General features: G+C 42.6%; 1 protein-coding gene across 4 annotated transcripts; it reads right to left on the reverse strand.

Annotated features, from left to right (window-relative positions):
* Positions 1 to 1597: 1597 nt before the first annotated feature.
* Positions 1598 to 13910, reverse strand: NTAN1 (N-terminal asparagine amidase). Of its 4 annotated transcripts, none has more exons than XM_081965848.1 (10): positions 13787 to 13910; positions 12139 to 12241; positions 11983 to 12048; positions 10195 to 10303; positions 9640 to 9713; positions 8438 to 8491; positions 7659 to 7712; positions 7279 to 7376; positions 5430 to 5543; positions 1598 to 1994 (listed from the first exon to the last, which is right to left on the reverse strand). In XM_081965848.1, exons 1-10 carry the CDS (start codon positions 13865 to 13867, stop codon positions 1632 to 1634), a joined length of 1116 nt encoding a protein of 371 aa, XP_081821974.1. In that variant the 5' UTR covers positions 13868 to 13910; the 3' UTR covers positions 1598 to 1631. The 4 variants fall into 4 exon arrangements, with proteins under 4 accessions (XP_081821974.1, XP_081821973.1, XP_081821976.1 ...); XM_081965847.1 differs by having other exon boundaries at positions 13745 to 13882; XM_081965850.1 differs by having other exon boundaries at positions 1851 to 3610.
* Between the last annotated feature and the right edge of the window lie 531 nt (positions 13911 to 14441).

Raw genomic sequence — 14441 nt, forward strand, 5'->3', positions numbered from 1 at the left:
AATCATTTTTTTGGGGTGGAGATGGTAGTTATAATGTTGAGACTTTAAGGCATCCTAAGCAGAAAAAAATGCCATTCCCTTTACAAAAAAAAAGAAAAGTCTAAAACGGTCCCCTGTGGTCATAATTGTAGAAATTAATAATTTGGAAATGGGAGATATTTTTTTCTGCTTTAAAATCCAAGTATCCAGACACGATTCACATCTGTTATGGAGATCTTCACCAAACTAGATCTCACAGCAAATGCTAGAATTTCCTCCTCTTTTCTACTAATTTACTTGAGGGTCTGTTATCCTTTGCACTCAAGTGGGCGTTAAGAGTTCAAGTTTTGCTTAATGTTATTTATGGAGGTTGAGAGATAATGACCGTCAGATCTAGTTTACTCTGGAGTAACCAGTTTCTCGAAGTTCAGCTAGAAACCGATTGAAATCAGCAACGGGCTTTAATGATCGAAATGTTTGTTAAAAAGTTAAAACAACAACTTGTTCTTTCTTGATTTGAGGATTATTGCTGGTTAAATGTACAGTTAACTCCCAACTATTAAGGGTTGATTTTTCTAAAGTGCAAATTTAATTCCTGTCTTCCTTTTGACTTGTTTATTTAGTGCAATGATTTATATTAACTTGGGTTCATGAATGGGGGCGGAGGGGAGGTTAAAGTTATAATTGTTAATATAAATTTTAATGTTTTATATCAAGCTGGCAGTTTTGCTGGAATACAGTCCTAATTTAGATACTTCCTAAATGCTTCAATAAAGGTTCTTCAACTTGTTGTATCTTGAGTTTGTGATGGTTTAAAAGAACCAACCAGCAAAATCCTAGAGAAGTAGGGAATATACCCCATGAGAAGACTTTTCATTATTTAATCCCGAAGGCTATTATTTCTGGCAGTATAGTTAGATTTGAGCCTCGTATAAATTATGTTGGGGTTTAAGTATCTTAAAATTGAACAAGCTTAAAAACAGCCCTGCAAAGGAAACCGAGGTCTCGAAAGAACAAGAAGCAATGGGTGGAAACTAATCAAGGAGAGAAGCAACTTAGAACTGGGGAGAAATTTCCTGACAGTTAGAACAATTAATCAGTGGAACAGAAGTTGCCTCCAGAAGTTGTGAATGCCCCAACACTGGAAGTCTTTAAGAAGATGTTGGATAGCCATTTGCCTGAAACGGTATAGGGTTTCCTGCCTAAGCAGGGGGTTGGACTAGAAGACCTCCAAGGTCCCTTCCAACTCTACTATTGTATTGTATTGTATTGTATTGTATTGTATTGTATTGTAATTTGGATGATTTCTCTGGCATTCTCTGACCTTGGTGGTTCTCCTGTGCGCTATTGGGGAATCCAAACATGGGTTAACTTTGTCCATTAGCCTAGAGACTGAGTTATATAATTGTCGACCACGCCTCCTCTAACTGGGATAGTTCAGTTTTTTTAACTCAGTCCATCCTTAAAGAGACGCAGGATAATAGACAATTAACTCATTGGACTCGGATTCTTCCTTACATGCAGAGGTGTTTGAAAAAACCTTTGGGTTCAGTTAACAGAAATAATACATTTGATCAAATTGTCAGATCCTTACTTAGAAACGACATAACAAAAAGAAGATGATTTATTTATTTATTTATTTATTTATTTATTTAGATTTCTAGACCGCCCCCTCTCCCCGAAGGGACTCGATTTAAGTTGTGACTGCTTTTAATCGTCATATTATTTTTGGCTACATTCAATAGTTTGATGGATCTTAGTGAAAATTCCCACCTCCTTCTTGGGTGGCTGAAAGACACAGCGATGGTGAGATCCAGACCAGATTCTACCAGTTTCACTTTGACAGAAGAGGAAGCTGAAGACAGTGGAGGAAAAAAAATAACAGCGCGGAAAAAGCCAAAACCAAAAATCTGAATCTTGGCCCATACAAACGCCTGCCGTGAAAGTATTATCTGAAGCCACGTGGTTTTCTTGCAGGAATTACGACTAGGTATGGAGATCGGTTGTAGAAAACTCTAAAAAAAAGGAACTGTGTAGAATCACCCCATGTTGAGCTGCACTAGAAGTCCCCATCAGAGGATAGGTATGTAGGCAAGACCCCCCCACCCAACATATTTGCCTGCCTACATTTGGTCCTCAGTCCAAGAAGAATGTCATGGTGGGCATTCTTTAGCTACTGCTCGGAGACCTCAACGCAAACCTATTATTAGCTGGGAGAAGTTCCACCTCCTGTGGCACAAAGTCTCAAGCTTCATTTGAAAGCTCCCACACTGCTACTGACATAGTTCCAGAGAAGAGCAAAATTGTCTAGATCGGAAAGGTCCTTCCTGAAACATCTGGTGTCAAGATCATGTTCTTAACCCTACCAGAAGCATCCTCATGTTGGAACTGGTCATTCCAACCTCACCGGAACAACAGGTCTGACTTTGAAATGGACCTGTTGTGTCCGGGGAAGGCTCGGAGGAGGGCTCTGTGTCGGAGGCAGAGAGGGGGCCAGCGCCGTCTGACAGTTATCAGCTGCCTTAAGAGTCAGGCATCAGTGAGGCAGAGGAACAGCCGGAGCCTGTTCCCAGTGTGCGCATGCGCAGAGTTGCCAGGAACAGCTAAAGGACAGGGGTCGACTTGGGAGTAAGGCCAGACAATGAATGGCCCCTCCCATAGGGAATAAAAGAGGAGCGAAAGGGGAGTGGAGTTTGCAGGAGACAATTAGTTCAATTCATGAGGGTGAAGATCTGTTCCTGACTTCTTGCCAAGTAACTGCTGCTACAGCTTGGAGTTTGGAAGATATCGGCCTGGCATCTCTCCAAGCCTGATCAAGGTCTGTAGTTGTGAAACCTCATGAAAGGCTGCTGGCCGGGACTTTGCTGAAGAGGAATTCCTTTGAAACTAAATAAAAGGGTTTTTATCAGGACGAGGAGTCGGCTTTGTGCTTTTGGGAAGCCTAGGTCAGAAAAAGGACCATTTCACGGACCAGAAGGCCTCCTTCCAACATAAGAATGTGCCCAGGAAGCTTCTGTGCGTCTCCAGATGACATTTTATCAAGGACATAAGAGCTCCGATGAAGCAAACAGCATGGCGGCTTTGCATTAAGACGCCAGCCTTGAAAAAAACGACTGAAGCAAGAAGACGGAGCAGGGACGGGAGAACCAACCGAGAAGGTTCCACCTCCTTCTTTGCAAACCACACTGAGGCCCATTTTAGGTTCTTGAGAACTTTGGACCCAACTCCAATGAGATGTGAAAAGGTTACCTAATTTTGCACCGAATCGGCTGCCTGTTTTGGAAAAGACGGGATATTTGAGGGAGGTCCATCCCATCTCATGAATGCAACCCACTTGGTTTCCCCGGATGTCTTTGCGGAGGGGGCTCACCAGGTAAAGGTGCACGGCATAAGGAAGGTCTCTTGACATCTTTCTTCTTGACTTCCAGAGCGCCCCTGGTTTGTCCCCTTCGGGTTAGATCTAGCCAGAGACTCTCTCCCACAAGCCCTCGGCGTTTTTTTTGTAGAGGCGAGGCTTTTGAGTCGGGAAGAGGGTCTTCTCGGGGAACGGATGTTCTCTTAGATAAAGCAAAGTAGCTCTGATGTGTGACACAAAATGGCGGGGCTCAGCCAGGGGCGATGTGGAGAGATTCTGCGAAGGTACAAAAAGGAAAAATTTAAGGAAGCCGACGGGGGAGAATTGGTGCTCTATGAGCTTGGTTCCCCCCCCCCTTTGCAAATGCTTCATTACCCACCAACATTGACAAAGCAGACCACTAGTATATAAACAGAGAACAAACCCTCACTCCCTTCTAGCACTGATGATGTTACCTAACTGGGTCGTGAAATGTCTGCAAGAAAACAACCAAATTCACATAGTTCTCTTCTTTCTCTTCCTCCTCCTCCCTCCCCTCCTCCTCCTCTCCACAAGTCCCCCTCTCTTCTAGCACTGATGATGTTACCTAGTTGGGTCATGAGACGTCTGCAAGAAAGCAACTAAGTTCAGAGAGCTCCAAGGACCCCCTCAGTCCTCCTCTTTCACCTCTTCCTTTTTCTCCTCCTCTTTCTCTTCCTTCTCTCCCTTCCCCCTTCTCCTCTCTACAAGTCCTCCTCCCTTCTAGCACTGATGATGTTACGTAGTTGGGTCATGAAACGTCTGCAACAAAACAACCAGGTTGAGAAAGTCCTTCTCCTCCTCTTTCATCTCTTGCTTTTTCTCCTCCTCCTCCTCTTTCTCTTCCTCCTCCTCCTCCTCCTCTCTACAAGTCCCTCTCCCTTCTAACACTGATGATGTTACGTAGTTGGGTCACGAAACATCTACGAGAAAACCATCAAACTCAGAGGGCATCAACGACCCCCACAGTTCAACCCCAAGTCACAAATATTCTCTTCGGTTGACCTGAAATTCTTAGGATATCGTTTTCATAAGCTTTTCAAAACATGTTCCTCCTATACACAAGTCAATAGATGCAGTGATCAACCCAGAAGAAGGAAATCCAATTTCAAACCCCCATTTGGACACAAAGAAATCCTTGAGCTAACACAAAGAGACAGGAACCTGTTTAGGTTGTGGTTTAGCTAGAATGCTCAGAACTCAACCTTCTGCCACCAGTCCCATAAACCAAGGTTGAATAGACCCCAATTGAATGCGTTCTGACCGAGGCTTCCCAAGAGCATGAAGCAAACTCCCGGTCCCGAAAAAAAACCCTTTTATTAAACTGACTGTGAATCCTGCTCATTCACTTCCAGCAAAGTCTTTCAAGGGAGGATTTACAGTCACAGACCTTCTCTGGCTTGGAGAGCTGCCAGGCCGATATCTGCAGAACTTGGCAAGGAGTCTCGGAGAGTCACGAACCAATTAAGCGAACTAATGGTCTCCTGCAAACTCCACTCCCCTTTCGCTCCTCTTTTATTTCCTCTGGGAGGGACCATTCATCGTCCACCTGTGGCCTTACTCCCTAGTCGACCCCTGTTCTTTAGCTCTTCCCTTCGTCTGGCAACTCTGTGCATGCTCACACTGGGAACAGGCTCCAGCTGTTTGTCTCCCTCACTGATGTCTGACTCTGAAGGCAGCTGATAACTGGCATACGGCTCTGGCTCCCTCTCTGCCTCCGACACAGAGCCCTCCTCAGAGCCTTCCCCAGACTCCAGGACTGGCCCAAGTTCCTCCCAACCTCCTCACTCCCCGAATCTGATGCCAGCTCTGCTGGCCGCTGGCAGGCCACAACAGAATGCTCAACTGGCATTCAGACATTACGTAGTTTGCTTCCCCATTGCTTGCTGGCTACGTTTACAACCTCCTGGGAGTACACACCGTAGTAAGCTACGATTTACAAGCCGTGACACCCAAGAAGCTAAGCAAAAACTAAAGAGATCATGTTGGGGCGTAACATAATACATGAACTCGGCAATTTTTCAGCCTAGCTTTCTCCATCCGGGATCCCCCCATGCCCTTGGCAAACTCCAGCTACCTGTAAGATGGTCTGATTGCTCTGCTCCAACCAGAAATCCACGTGAGGGAAAGGCATCCAGTAGTAAGGCCCAACGCAGAGTTGCTCCTTCTTGGAGTCATAAATGCTGATCATCTAACAAGAGACAAGTGTCAGCAGGTTAATGCAAGGGAAACGGGAGCAAGCACAGAGCAAACCCTGGTTACTCAGCAGAAGCCAGAAGGGTTCATCCTGGCCCCGTTATAAGGCCAAATCCTGTTTTTCTCTGACTCTCATTTATTTATTTATATTTCATTTATTTATATTTGTTTATATTTGTTTATATTTATTTATATTCTTTATTTATATTTAGTTACATATTTATTTACATATTTATATTTTTATTTTATTTTACTTGTTTGTTTTATTTTATATATGTTATTATTTTATTTATTTTATTTATTTTATTTATTTTATTTATTTTATTTATTTTATTTTATTTATTTTATTTATTTTATTTATTTTATTTTATTTACTTATTTATTTATTGTATTTATTGTATTTATTGTATTTATTGTATTTATTGTATTTATTGTATTTATTGTATTTATTTATTGTATTTATTGTATTTATTGTATTTATTTTATTTATTTTATTTATTTTATTTATTTTATTTATGTATTTTATTTTATTTATGTATTTTATTTTATTTATGTATTTTATTTTATTTATTTATTTTATTGTATTTATTGTATTATTTATTTTATTTATTTTATTTATTTTATTTATTATTTTATTTATTATTTTATTTTTTTATTTATTTTATTTATTTTATTTATTTTATTTATTTTATTTATTTTATTTATATTTTATTTATATTTTATTTATTTTATTTATTTTATTTATATTTTATTTATTTTATTTATTTTATTATTTATTTTATTTATTTGCCAACAAGTACAAGGAAACAAGTATGAAAGCACATGAAAAAATGGCACAAATAAATGGATATAAATAAGCAAATCGTAGCTATAAACACATAAAAAGAGTACATATCCATGGGGACAGTAGGACAGGGACGGTAGGCACGCTGGTGCGTTTATGCACGGCCCCTTTACGGACCTCTTAAGAAACGCGTAAGGTCCACGGTCGACAGCTTAAGGTCAAAGGTAGGGGGGGTTAGAGGAACTAACAACAGGATCAGGTAGGGTGTTCCAGACATCTACTACTCTATTGCTGAATTCGTTTTTCCTGCAATGAAGAATCGAACGGATTACATTTAGTTTGTATCTATTGATAGCCCTTGAGTTATTGCAGTTTATTCATTTATCATTTATATTGATTTATGTTCCCTGCTCCAACTCTCCCATTGGTTTTCTCCCAGGAGAACACCACACACCAACAATGGCAGCGAAAATAACTATCAATCTCTATCTACCATCTAGCTGTCTATCAACTATCTATCATCTAGCTCTATCTCTCCCTCTATCCATCCATCCATCATTATTTATCTATCATTTATCTCCTCTATCTATCTATTATCTATCTCATCTATATATATCTCATCTATCTACCTACCTCCCTACCATCTATCATCTATCTATCTATTATCTATAAATCTCGTCTATCATCTACCCTGTTTCCCCGAAAATAAGACCTCCCCAGATAATAAGCTGAATCGGGCTTTTGAGCGCATGCGTTAAAATAAACCCTCCCCACAAAATAAATGTGAGTCAGTCAGTGAGTCAGTCAGTGAGTCAGTCTGTCTCTCTCTCTCTCTGTCTCTCTCTCTCTCTGTATCTCTGTCTATCTGTCTCTCTGTCTGTCTGTCTGGTCTTTTTTGCCTGAAGTGTGGTTCCCTTTTTCATTCTTTTGTCGGTGTATTGCTAACCTTTGCTCCTGCTAAGACGCTGGCAGATCGCATGTCTTCATCAGGTCCTCGGTCTGGAAATGTGGCATGGAAAATCTCACCCGTTTTAACGTTCGCAGCTGAAAGGAAAGGAGCAACATAATAAGAAAATACGTTCCTTCTGAAGGAATTCTGAAACTATCATTAAACATTAATGTCAAAGGACAGAGCAAGTTGATTGACAGGAAAAAATCTTTCAAACTGCCTCTCTTTAAGTGTTAAGCTAAACAGGCATCTTTTAATTCCAATCATTGGTACCTTAACCAGCCAGTTTTAAAAACATAATAATTTTAAGGTGGCAATACCTAATCTCACAATTGTAAGCCAGTTTTTAAACCTGGCCTCAAATGAAAGAAACTCACCGATTCCATAAATATACGGCAAATGCCTGCCATTTTCTTGGCGATCGTTCAGTTCTGTAATGAACGCATAAAAATTGACGTCATCAAAAAAGTAATAAACTGGAAAGTATGTAGTGGCACAGCTAAGCAACTTCAGATTGGGGTGCAGAATGTTTTTCAGGCTGGAGGTTATATTTTAGATTTGACAGAGAATATCTTCACAAAAAGAGAAGACAGAACCAAGATAAAGCTAAGCCAGAGGGAAGAGAAATCCTACACTTGATTATATTTACATTTTACATATATTATATTAAGTCAATTAAATACAGTGACTGCTCTCCGTGCATTCTTTAATTTTTCCCTTCTGCCGTGTTAAACATTCCATTTGCAAGTATTTTTAAGTGTCCGGGGGCCATAGCCAGAAATTTGGGGAGGGAGTCGGGGAAATAAGCTCACAAATTGAATCCTTCCTTTGGCCCGTGATGTAGTACATGTTGAGAAAATAACTTTCCTTTGCAATGGGACAAAGGAGAACTGAATAGAGATCAAATCCTACGATAACATTTGAAGGAATCAATTATTAATAGGATTTTCATAAGTAAAAGAAAGGAATGTAAAGTTGGTTTATTTGACCAAGGTTAAAATAAGTCATGTTTTTATAAAATTCGGGCAACATTTTACAGATTTTCTGCTGACACCAGGATTGTAAAATTGATGGCTATAATTAAAAATATAAGGAAATGGGTTGCAGTATAAACTGATTCAGACAATACAATAAAGACAAAGACATATATAATTACCTGTGACACAGAATGTCATCAAATAAACATTATCTAACAAGCGGTCAAACGCTCCTACGGACACAAAAGGAAAAACTATAAAAGTCATATAAGTCGAGGAAAGAAATACAGATTAACTACAGGATGAAAAATAATTGTATTATTCAAACACTTTAATACTCCACTCTGATTCCAGACTGGGTTTATCAAGACACCTTCTCACCTGGGACAACTGCCCCCTTATGTCCACTACCAATGGTCCATTTGTGAAACCGTAGGAGATGAAGTTTCTAGCTTCATCGAAGACACAGTCAACTAATCAGTTCCAAGAAAATTATCCTGCGGAATTTGTGACCCAAAACTAACAGTCTAGCTTTTTCACTCTTCCTACCGATGGTATCATATATTCTGTAGGCATCAACATAATTCATCCCCAACAGATCTCTACTCCGTAAATGTAACTGGCTTCCCTTCACTACAATCTACATCATGTAAGTCCTTTCCCTAAAGCACAAATTTGTTTCTGTTGTGACTTGCCAGTGGTCAGCAGAGCTGGCAGCAGATTCTGACAGTGGGGAGGTTGGGGAGGAACCTGGGCCAGTCCTGGAGTCTGGGTAAGGCTCTGATGAGGGCTCTGTGTCGGAGGCAGAGAGGGGGCCAGGGCCGTATGCCAGTTATCAGCTGCCTTCAGAGTCAAACATCAGTGAGGCAGACGAATAGCTGGAGCCTGTTCCCAGTGTGCGCATGCGCAGAGCTGCCAGACGAAGGGAACAGCTAAGGAACAAGGGTCAACCTGGGAGTAAGGACGGTGAATGGCCCCTCCCATAGGGAATAACAGAGGAGCAAAAGGGGAGTGGAGTTTGCAGGAGACAATTCGTTCATCCTGCATTCTTGCCAAGTATTGTGGCGTCTGAAAGATATCGGCCTGGCCACTCTCCAAGCCTGATAAAGGTTGGTAATTGTGAACTATCTTGAAAGACGGTGGGAGAGGAAAGACTTTGCTGGAGAGGAATTCACTGTAAATTAAATCAAAGGGGTTTATCAGGATGAGAACTTGGTTTCATGCTGCTGGGGAAGCTTAGGTCAGAACAGTTTTATGGGTGCTCTGGAGTCCAGAAAATTCCCACCAGCTCACACAACTGGCCAACCTTATTCTACTTTAAAGGAAAACCTCATATTTTTTTCAAAGACCCCCCCAGCAAAACCAAAAACGCAAAACTTACTTAACAGCTGACTGGTAAGATGCTGAGACAAGCGCCTGTCGTCACAAAACCCTCCAACCAGGTGCAACTCCAACCTAGCAGGCACAGAATCCAGAAACATTTCATTCAATTTTCAATCTCTCTTAGACTGAATTTGAATTAATTTAGGCTGGATGTGAAAACGCACCTTTTGTTATTATTATTATTACGATTTGTCACTACGATTCAATTTTGTTTCTGGGTAAGTAACTACAATACAGGATGCATATCAGGGAGATAAGTCCTTGACTTATAAATAAGACATAATTTCTATTGCTAAGCTAGGCAGTTCCATCCAAATTTTTATCATGCAGCCACCACGGGGATGTTGTGATGGTCTGATCATTTTTTTCACTGCCGCTGTAATTTCAACTGGCTGCTAAACGTATTGTTGTAAGTCGAGGGCTATTCGAATTTAACTATCCAGTTGCAGAGATGGAAAGCAGATAGGAAGTATGAAGCTCCAACTTTTCACCAGATTGTTTTAAAGAACTATTTTTTTATTTTTTTTTTATTTTTTTTTTAAAAAATACTGACCTTCCACAGTCTGTGCCTAGAGAAAGCACTTTTACTGCATTTACGATCAGCAGGACTTCTGTTTCGGTATCTGATCCGTCACAGTGAGTTAGACAAATGGCTCCACTCCCTAAAATAATAATAATAATGATGATGAAATGAGAATTTGCATCTTATGGACAAGACTAGACTGGGTATGTCTAGTTTAATAGAAAGAAGAGGGGAGACATGATAGCAGTCTTCCAGTATCTCAGGGGTTGCCACAAAGAAGAGGGAGTCAAGCTATTCTCCAAAGCACCTGAGTGTAGAACAAGAAGCAATGGGTGGAAACTAATCAAGGTGAGAAGCAACTGAGGAGAAATTTCCTGACAGTTACAATAATTAATCAGTAGAACAGCTTGCCCCCAGAGGTTGTGGATGCCCCAACACTGGAAGTCTTTAAGAAGATGTCTGAAACGGTGTAGGGTTTCCTGCCTAGGCAGGGGATTGGACTAGAAGACCTCCAAGGTCCCTTCCAACTCTGCTATTGTATATATGACAACTGTACCTGTAAAGAACATTTATCTATTTAGAATAGACTTATAAAAACACATATCAGTCAAGGGATTTTTGAGGAGTTGAATATCACTCAACTGGAAGACACTGAGGTTATGGCCAGTTGTGACAAGATCTGTGATCCTTCTTCTAAACAATGAAGCCAGGAAGATAAAACCTCAGTCTATCTCAAGGACTTCCATCAAGCTCTTATTCCACTTCTAAACCGCAACCTTAAACTTTATAAATGTCTAATTATAGAGAACTAGCCGATAGCATTGCTTGGGTATTTATTTATAGGGGGAAAATGTCCGGACCAAACTAATGTTGGATTTTCCCCCTAACTAGAGGGAGTCCCCTCGTGGAGTACTGTGAAGCCGTTACCATGGCAACTCCACTGCGCTGCACTGTAGAAGCCATTTTACAGCAGTACAGTAGAAGCCATTTTAAGGCACAAGAGGCTGCATCAACAGAACACATACCCCGAGGGGTGTTAGGTGTCAGAAACACAAAAGACATAAAAGAAAGAAGTAAAAGATGGCTTCTAGGTCTGACATTAGGGGTGTCTTACCCCCACAATATTTTTTCCCAGAGGGTAAGTCATCCGTGTACCAAGTTTGGTTGAAATTGATCAAGGCGTTTCAGAGTTATGCTGGAATATACATACATACATATGCACACACAGTCATTTTTATATACAATAATACAATAATACAATAGTAGAGTTGGAAGGGACCTTGGAGGTCTTCTAGTCCAACCCCCTGCCTAGGCAGGAAACCCTATACCGTTTCAGACAAATGGCTATCCAACATCTTCTTAAAGACTTCCAGTGTTGGAGCATTCACAACTTCTGGAGGCAACTTCTGTTCCACTGATTAATTGTTCTAACTGTCAGGAAATTCCTCCTTAGTTCTAAGTTGCTTCTCTCCTTGATTAGTTTCCACCCATAGCTTCTTGTTCTACCCTCAGGTGCCCTGGAGAATAGCTTGACTCCCTCTTCTTTTTGGCAACCCCTGAGATATTGGAAAACTGCTCTCATGTCTCCCCTAGTCCTTCTTTCTCTTAAGCTAAACATACTCAGTTCCTGCAACCGTTCTTCATATGTTTTAGTCTCCAGTCCCCTAATCATCTTTGTTGCTCTTCTCTGCACTCTTTCTAGAGTCTCCACATCTTTTTTACATCGTGGCAACCAGAACTGAATGTAAAAAAGATGTGGAGACTAAAGATATATTATAGATGGGAAGCAAACCAGGATTTTTCCAGGTCTTTCAGTACCTGTATGTCTCAAAACCACAAAATGGCACGTTGTGGCATCGTCCGAACCAAGAATGGAAACAGAACCTATCAAGAAAACGGGAGAACATCAGGTAAGATCTTGGCTGCCTTCTCTTGAATTGAGAGTTTATACTCACTCACTCGAGGTCTACCTACCATCTTTGGACGTGGTGGCTGCAAATTCTCTTTGCTGGACATAGAGAAGTCCTTTTGGTCCCACTGCTTGAGCGGGTTGGCTGCGGAACTGCTTGGCTTGCTCCTGATTAATAATAATAATAATAATAATAATAATAATAATAATAATAATAATTTTATTTGATTAGCCGCAACCCTCTCCCGAAGGACTCGGGGCGGCGTACAATCAAAGCAAATAAAAAACAGATAAAGACAACATACATACATAAGAAACAAAGACATATACATGTGCATGGAGGAGGTAGATTAATAAGTGAAGACAATTAAAAAACACAATTTAAAATCCCATTAAATAAAATTACCAATTAAAAAACCCGTCAGGAGCGTTATGAAGTTATGGTTGAGCCAGGCCAGCTATTTGGAATAGGTGGGTCTTGAGCTTTATACGGAAGGAGCGGAGGTCAGTGGTTGTCCTAATATCCGGAGGGAGGTCATTCCACAGGGCTGGGCCCGCCACAGAGAAGGCTCTGCTCCTAGGCGCCGCCCCTCGGCACTGTCTGGTGGACGGCACCTGGAGAAGTCCCTCTCTGTGCGAGCGGATGGGTCGTTGGTTGGTGAACCAGAGTTTTTGCACAGGTCTTTGTGGGTCACACACACAACACAACTTCAGCAAAACAGCTATCAAAACGTCTCTGATCTGGGCTTAGAAACATAGCTAACACCCCTTCCGAGATCTGGAAACCAAGCAAAGCTTCGCATAAACTGGGAATTGCTTGAATTGTACCCGTTTATTCCCACAATCGTATAACCCAAGAGTCCATTATGAGAGTAGGGAGTGAGTTTGGACTAAAGGAGGCGGTAGGGCACTTTGTGAGGATGCCCTGAAAAGCTGCCCAATTCCTCTTAGCTTGAGGAATTATGCCCAAAAGTTGGCTTCAGTTCCTCAAGCTAAAAAGCCAGTTCCAGCCCATGATGCAGTCCCACTGGAATGAGGCCCTCCGGCTCTTCGCCACCAGCAGCGCTTCCCTCCAGCCTTTGCCCAAAGCCCCACACCAGGAGGTCGAAGCAGACCCCAAGTCAGAATTTCTGTCCCTCTCTGACCCACACAAAAAGACCCCAAAGGGGGAGACTCTCTGCAGCAACACAAGCGTTCATTGCACGTATCCGTCCCAGGGGACCTTAGTTTGAGGACCCCTGATTTAGTGCAATACAAAAAATGCAAATAATTTTTCTGCGGACCACCTAAATTTTCTCAAGGACCACCAGTTGGTGACGGCTGACCGGGATGATGAGAATCTCCATAGATAAGTAGCTTGAGCAGGTTGGGCAAAAAGCACCGGTTGAGGGAGGGAGGGAGGGAAGGCAAGCAGGCAGGGAAACCCCCCCTCCCGCAGGTAACCCCCCCCCTGGAAAATACCTGCCACTCACCCACCTTGGGGATCCCCTTCCAGGTGCAAGGGGGATCCCCAGACCCGCGTGCCCCGGGGGCTTCCCCCGCTTTGCACAAGAGGGAAGCCAATCTCCCCCCACCCACCCACCCAGTTTCCAGCCCAGCCCCCTGAATGAGGGTCCCCCCAAGCCAGCCAGCCCTTTGCAGCTCCCCCCCCCCGCCAGGTGCACAGCTCACCTGGGCGCAGGGAGCCCCCTCCCCGCCCGCTCGCTCGCTCACCTCCAGCTCCGGGAAGGCGCGCAGCAGCTCCCGGAGGGGCCGAGCCGGGTCGAGCCGCCGCCCCTCCACCAGCAGAGGCATCTCGGGCAGCCTCCACGCCGCAGCTGCAGGGCGACTTCCTGCTCGGTGCCGCCAGCTGAGCTCTCAAGCCCCGCCCCGCCTTGCCAAGCGCCCTGGGAAATGTAGTCCGGAGAGAGGGGGGGGATTGGAGCTCAGTAAGGGACCCCCCCCGCCCAGATTGGGGAGTGGGAGGGGATATAACAACAGTGCAACCCCCTTCTCAAGCGGCAATCTCTCCTTGATTATACATCCGAATTTAGAATAACAGAGCTGGAAGGGACCTTGGAGGTCATTTAGTCCAACCCCCTGCTTAAGGCAGGAATCCCTACACCATTACAGACAAATGGTTGTCCAACTTCTTCTTAAAGACTTCCAGTGTTGGAGCTGTTCACAACTTCTGGAGGCAAACTGTTCCACTGATTCATTGTTCTAACTGTCAGGAAATTTCTCCTTAGTTCTAAGTTGCTTCTCTCCTTGATTAGAAATTAGAATAGCAGAGCTGGAAGGGACCTTGTAGGTCATCTAGTCTAACCCACTGCTCAAGCAGTACACTGTACGCTATACACTGACTGCATGAGTCAAAAAGAGGGCCCTC

The sequence above is a fragment of the Natrix helvetica genome (genome assembly GCF_964273705.1).
Source record: "Natrix helvetica genome assembly, chromosome: 13".
In the NCBI taxonomy this organism is placed as follows: domain Eukaryota; kingdom Metazoa; phylum Chordata; class Lepidosauria; order Squamata; family Natricidae; genus Natrix; species Natrix helvetica.